The sequence below is a fragment of the Aricia agestis genome, chromosome 5 (genome assembly GCF_905147365.1).
Source record: "Aricia agestis chromosome 5, ilAriAges1.1, whole genome shotgun sequence".
Lineage (NCBI taxonomy): Eukaryota > Metazoa > Arthropoda > Insecta > Lepidoptera > Lycaenidae > Aricia > Aricia agestis.
In genome coordinates this window covers 20,795,111-20,801,907 of record NC_056410.1, presented here as the reverse complement: position 1 = coordinate 20,801,907, position 6,797 = coordinate 20,795,111, and the positions used below count along the sequence as shown (strand labels likewise).

The window sequence follows — 6,797 nt, the reverse complement described above, 5'->3', positions numbered from 1 at the left end:
CGATTTAAATCTTTAATTCAGTGAAGCTAACCCTCTAACGCTCGGGTCTCTACAATACATTATTCATGTTAATTCCCATCACCTTATGTTTATGCTAATCTTAATTGGTTATTTGGTTGCACGGGTTGCGAATTGCGATGTAACCCATCAAACGCGTCATCTGTCATATTAACACGCCGTGGGATATTCTGTGGGGCTATTATCATGTATATTAACTATTATCAAAATCTTAATATTTATTCACCACTTAGATTAGGAAATGTTGCCGTGTCCATTGTACCTCAAATAGTTTTTTTAATAAACGCCTTAAGGCTTAAATATTATACAAACAACAAGTTATGGTCCATAGTTAAAATATTTTGTATTTTACATTAAGTTTTATTAATGTTTAAATATTTACTAATAGTAACTTGTGAACGTATTCTAACAATAAAGCTCTCCTTACACAAGAAAATCTTCGCCTCATTGTAGCTTTTATAAGGTCACATCATGTATATTTAATTTTAAACTTTACCTTTCATTCTACCAATTACAGAAAACAGCACTAAAGTCCGTTGAACGGAACAGCTGAACTTAACAACTTCTACAGTTCGCCGTCACAAACCTAGATGGCGCTAGGTGTATCATTTCTGATTTCTAAGTAGAATATTATTTTTAATAAGTGTGTCAAAGTCGTGTCATGTTATCTTTGGAGTAAATAATTAATTTATATCAAGTTTAATAGTTAGCCATAAATCAAACCCAATAAATAGTAATAATTTGTTGATTTAGTTGCGTCTTATAAATTACGCCCAGTGTTTCAAAGTACAAGACACATAGCGACATCGACAACAAAAATAATTTACAAAAAAAAAAATCATGTGCCAAAATGTATGATATACTTATAATTAAATTATCACCTCACTATCGTGTGACGTGTCAGAAATATTATAAATGGCTGACGTTTATTTTGTTGCCTTGAACGAGCGCTCTACATTTTAAATGTATAAAGAAATAAAATTCGTGCTACTCAATTCATATGATTATTTTATGTTTTGTAATGTAATTGCTTCAATTTTAACAACCTTTTATCTTTGTGAAATTACAATTAACAGATTTTTTTCATAACTCTTATTTTCTTTTCTATATCATGGTAGAGTAACTAAAACAGACTATTCGGAGTACAAAACTTTATTAAAATACTTTTTACATTATAAAATATGATCGCCATCCATAAATAAACCGTAATGACGGTTATAAAAACGTCAGTCACGTTACATAAAATAAAACTCACACTATTACCACGTTAACTCCGAGACAGCCTCCTTAATCTTCCGTGGCTCGGCGCTTTCGTGCGACCAATTATAATTTTGACAGTTGAATTTCGACATGACATGGGCCTAATCAAAACAGCATTTAAACCACATCAGCGGCTGACGGCTGGCGGCTCGCGGCTGCGGTAATGACGTCTTGCGTGCTCGAAGTTTTTGTGTTCTTTCAATGAAGCTAAATTGTTTTGTTGTGAGTTTTTTGTTGGCGCGAGCTCGCGTGATGCGGGCCGGCTAGCGCTGTACGCGGCTGCGCGGCGGTGATGGACGGCACTAATGTGTGCTAGATGTACGTTAATCAATCACTGTACATTTATTGCTTCGTTGGAAAGTCGATGATGGATGGAATTACTTGCGTTTCTCGCTGCGTTTTGACTTTGTAATGTCTGAATAAATATTTGTGTTCGAAGCATATGACGGTAATGCTTGCTATTTCTTTTCATTACTTATTGACTTTTAATAAATTCTATGATCGTTAAATACCAGTAGATAACTATTGAATTTTGAAAAAAAAAAAAATATTAAAATGAAAATTTTAAATAATTCTTCTTGATAATAAAAAGAAAAATAATAAAAACTACAAAGAACTCATTAAAATTTATGAAACCACTTAGCATAAAAGCATTTAAATAGAATTTGCCAAATTTTTATTCACTACAATTTTTTTATAAAAAGTTTTAACTGTGGTGGAAAAATGAAAAAAATATATAATTTTTAAGATATTGTATTTGAAATAATTCTTTAATTGATAAACATAGATAATATTTACACAATTCATTTGGCTGTACATAGTCTTTGTAACTTTCCGAACCACCCGCGCAGAGTTCGTGCTCCGACGGCGAAATAACTTACAATACAACTAGTTTAGATTGCACTATTCACTAAATTTGTCATCGCGTGATAAACACGAATTAGTCTATTGATATCACAGAAGAAAATTGGACAATACAACATTTAATGTCATCGAACAGTCTACTGGTGAACCGCGGCGGCCCCGAGCCTCTGGCCGTACATGTAGGGCGAGTAGAACGGGCCCAGGGCCGGGTTGAAGGCTCCGTAGGGGGAAGCCCCGAGGCCCGCCGGGAGCCCCTTCGAGTAGGGATGGTATCTACTCGCGGAGAGCGGGCTCAGCGGGGCCGTCGGGTACGCGCTGCGCAGGCCGGCCGTCGTGAACAGGGGATTCAGGGGGTTCAGGAGCGATGCCTGCGTCGACGACGACGACACGGGAGTGGAACCGTCGGTCGTGTGGCTCCTCAGGTGCTGCAACAGCTCCTCGGAGTTGCCGAACCTCTTGCCGCAGTAGGACTCCCCGACGATCCAATTGCACACGTAGGGGCGGGTCACGGAGGGTGGGTACTGCAGGCCGGCGCCCTGCTGCGATAATGCCATCGCCATGGCCAGATTGTATTTTTGGTGCTCGCATTGTGTGCACCCAGCGGGACACGCGCCGTTGCTCATGAGTAGGTGGTGATTATTCACGGAGAATTGGCACCCGGTACAATAGGGATCCTTGCACACGGGCACTAGCGTTTCGCCGCCGGCGGGCGTTTTCACCCTCGCGTATCCCAGGTACGGGTTCGGGGAAGACCCGGGGAAGCCGGCGGCCGCGGCGAGCATGGCAGCGTGGTGAGCGCTGAACGGGGCACCGGCGTACGGGGGCCTGAAGGCCGGGTTGGCGTGCTGCTCCATTCCGGGCGGGCAGCAGAGGCCGGTCAAAGGATTGAATCCCGGCAGGCCCGGGAGGTTTTTAAATGCTCCTAGATGATCCTTGCCGTGTCCCAGAACTTCTAGGCCCGATCTAATGATGGGGCTCGTCCCGGATGAGCTCGAGGACGACTTCTCGTTGGAGGGACTATTCTTTCCGTTCTCGGCGGTAGGAGGTGTTGATTTTCTGCCGGGAGTGCTCTTTCCAGATTTCTTGTCATCGGAGCTGTCGGAGCTGGCCTTGGACGAGGGCCGGGTCTCCTCGGGCTTCTTGGTTAACACGTTAGTTTCGTACGGTTTGAAAGCTAGATGCTTGGTGTCGGGGGTGGACCGGGGTTTGTCCGGTTTGGTCGCACTGGGGGATGACCGGCTCATCGTATCACTAACACTGTTCACTGGCTTCTTCTTATCCATTTGGGAAAGCAGCGGCTTGGTCGGTAAAGTATCGGCACCGATTTGGCTGCAGGTCTGCGCTAAAAGCGCGAGCGGGCTTTTCTTGGAGTCTAGCTGTAACAAAAAAAGAAAAATCGTTAGCCACATGGCCTTTTTCTTATTGATTTAATTTATGATTTGTTTTCAAGTTTTTATTTCTAACTGTAAAAGTTAAAGAGTTAAAACAAGTATTTTTTTTTTTAATAAATCAAGTCACAAAATGGAAATATCTTTGAAATTAATTATACAAAATTGTCACTTTAAAATAAAAAGTTAGGAAAACTTTAATTTAATTTTGCTGCAAAACTTTTGAAAAGTTAAGAAAAATAAATAATACTTACAGAAGATGAAAGAGGAGACAAATAATCGGGTTGTAAATATTGATTAGGGTTTGAGGACATCATCCCTCCGTCTTCAAGCACCACCATTTGGGAACAACTTTCACGATCACTTGTTACACTGTCGGCTCTACAACACTACTGCTCTATGTGAATTTCGCGTGTGTTTCCGACGAATGCGTGCGCTCGGGGCTGCGTCCGATGTGACTGTGAGCGACGAGACCCCACCAGCGACCACGTTTCGTCACCCCTCGTCCCCTCCCCGCGAGAACGAGACGGCACGAGCCGAAGTCTCCGTTAGAAGAGTGGCGCTATATCTCTCCGCTGCAGCGCTCGGTCATAAAAAATAAAGCGGAAACGACACATAGCTGCATTGCGGTAGGGGAAAAAGGAAAGGCGGCACGGTCGGCGGGTGCGGATTGAGACGTGCGACGGCGGCGGCGGCGAGCCACCCATGACGGCGTCGCTTTGAGCCGCCGCTCCGCGACTCTACCTGCCCGCTCTACACTTTTTGTTTCGTGCCACTTTTATTACGCTTTCGACGCTCCTCTCGCCGGCGCTTTGCCGCTGACACATTCGAAACTACTTACTCTTTTACGGTCGCCTTTGTTCCGGGACGTGGAGTTCAAAGGGGAAAAATTGATCCGTTCTACGTAACCGTTTGACGTGTAGACCGTTGAGTGCTCACGGTCGTCGTGTTCGCTATTTCTGTCCCTGTCACATCTCGTGGATTCGACGCTGATCCGACACTAAAACCTGTCAAACATCACCGGCGGGGTCGCCAGTGATCAAATTAAATATGTCAATTTCGGTACCCATATCAACAGCTGCGAGCGACGTCGGCCCTTTAGAAATATCGCTTATTGTGTCCAAACAAAGATACTAAGTATAACGTATGGGCGGACGACGGAGGTCGTAAATAACGCGGCGGGTTGTAATATATTTGACAGTGCGCGGACATGCGAAACAAAAAAACATGTTTGTTGCGATACGGGCCGGGCTCACTATAAATTGGGGACGTAGGCATTTTAGTGTTTGGTTAGGATAGGCCGTAGGCGCCTTTCTATTTGCTGTTAGTCCACTTCGTGACTTAGCTAACTAGCACCTGCACCGCGTCTACTTCTTATTGTATTACAACGACGTCTTATTTAACTGTAGTCGTAGATTGTATTATTAAATAAATCATAAGCTTGTTCGTGTTTGTTATTCAAGCTTTTCTAAAAGCTATTTTAGATTGAGACAGATAATATGACTGTATGTTTTGCACTAGGAAGCTACTTATTTTTCTTCTTTATCGTATTTATTTTTGGCATGATATATTATTTTTTATATTATGACTTGTGAGTAGGAAGTTATTTTATATAAGTATTCCCTTTCCGTACTTTATCAGGCGCTGTATTAGGGCTTCGGTCGCGGGTAGATAGTGGTGAGATAAGGCGATTAAGTTAATCGATTTATTGGTTCGTAGGTGATCGATGATAAGATTTATTTAATGGTTCGTCCATGTGAGTCAATATCTGCGATAAAAGCCCCATGTCCCTAATTCGTAAGTAAATAGTTGTTACTATTTACTGTTTAGTATTTGAGTATGACATATTTTGTATGTGTTGCAATTTTAAATTACATACATAAAAGTTAACAAAATATTATGTTTGTAATATTAATTATTTTATTAGTATATATTGTATACATAGACTAAAGATAATATAATATTTTGTAATTTTGTTTGTAATCTACACAATATTATAGTGAGCCAGAACTCAGAAGATAAAGTACCATGACTAGTAGGTATAATATGAACTTGAATATTATTTTGATAACATGGACAACAGAGTCGAAGCTATAATATTTCAAGCTAAACAAGATTCCAAAATTACAATCGAAGAAGTACTTATTACAACAGCAATCATGTGAATTATAATGGTTGGCTGGACTTAGTTTTGGGGCCGGACGCAGTGACGCATGACAGAGGTAATGGCTTTACAAAATGCAATATCCGAAGCCAATTCCCCGTCAATATAAATTACTGGCGTGTAAACACCTCTAATTATTGACAGGCTGATACCACACAAAAAGATCAGCAAAAAGTTCCGAAAGGACATGTGGTTGTTAGGAACGGTTACATGGTAGAGTGGTAGAGGAAAATGGGATTCGCTGTTAAATTGTATTTCCATTCCAAACAAATCAGCTGTTGTAGTGAAGCAACAGTTGAAGACAGTATGAAGATAAATTTTTTAGTGCCAAAAAAGACAAAAAATTGAATGAGTACTCAAAACACTTAAAAATACATTAAGTGTTTTCTCTATTGTATGTTTATATGAATATTACAAAATTTTAGCCCAGTAGTTAATCCAAACACGACTATTATATTAAATAATGAAACATTGAATAGGAAATATTAGCTGTTTAGGAATATACAATCAGACAGTTTTAATTAAGCCCAAAGGTCAAATCAAATATTAATGTCATGTTTACAAATTCATCACTGTCAGATTTTATGTTGACCATTAGTCACAAATTAACATTAATTAGTAATAAAACGAAGATGTCATTAATATAATGTCACAGATAGAGATTTGGCAGCCAATTAATTAACTTAATACAGGTAACATTTAATGGACGGATTTAAAATTTAGTATAATAATAAAAATTAAAAACACACTGAGAAAATTTAAAAATTCTAATAAAGTTGATCAATTACAACAATTTGGTAAACAGACGTAATAAATATTTAGCTCTACCCACACACATGATAAGAGTTAAGACATTCGAAGGATGAATGGACTAATATCCTTTGCAATTATGTACTTCAAAGATAAAAACTGATGCTAGCTGATAAACAATTTCGTAAGTTATAATTTATAATGAATAAAGTGAATAAGTGGCTAAGGCGTGTATAGTGAAATCGTAATGAAATCATTATAATATTATTTAAATACATTATAATATAATAATAATAATACTCTCCACACCGGTTTCGGTGACGGTGGCCGGTTTCACTGAAACCAGGCCAGGT

General features: G+C 39.7%; 1 protein-coding gene across 2 annotated transcripts; it reads right to left on the bottom strand.

Annotated features, from left to right (window-relative positions):
- Positions 1-2,015: 2,015 nt before the first annotated feature.
- LOC121726803 (zinc finger protein Noc) lies at positions 2,016-4,175 on the bottom strand. 2 transcript variants are annotated; one of them, XM_042114335.1, is made up of 2 exons: positions 3,782-4,175; positions 2,016-3,515 (listed from the first exon to the last, which is right to left on the bottom strand). In XM_042114335.1, exons 1-2 carry the CDS (start codon positions 3,869-3,871, stop codon positions 2,280-2,282), a joined length of 1,326 nt encoding a protein of 441 aa, XP_041970269.1. In that variant the 5' UTR covers positions 3,872-4,175; the 3' UTR covers positions 2,016-2,279. The 2 variants fall into 2 exon arrangements, with proteins under 2 accessions (XP_041970269.1, XP_041970268.1); XM_042114334.1 differs by having other exon boundaries at positions 2,016-3,518; positions 3,785-4,036.
- Positions 4,176-6,797: the final 2,622 nt, after the last annotated feature.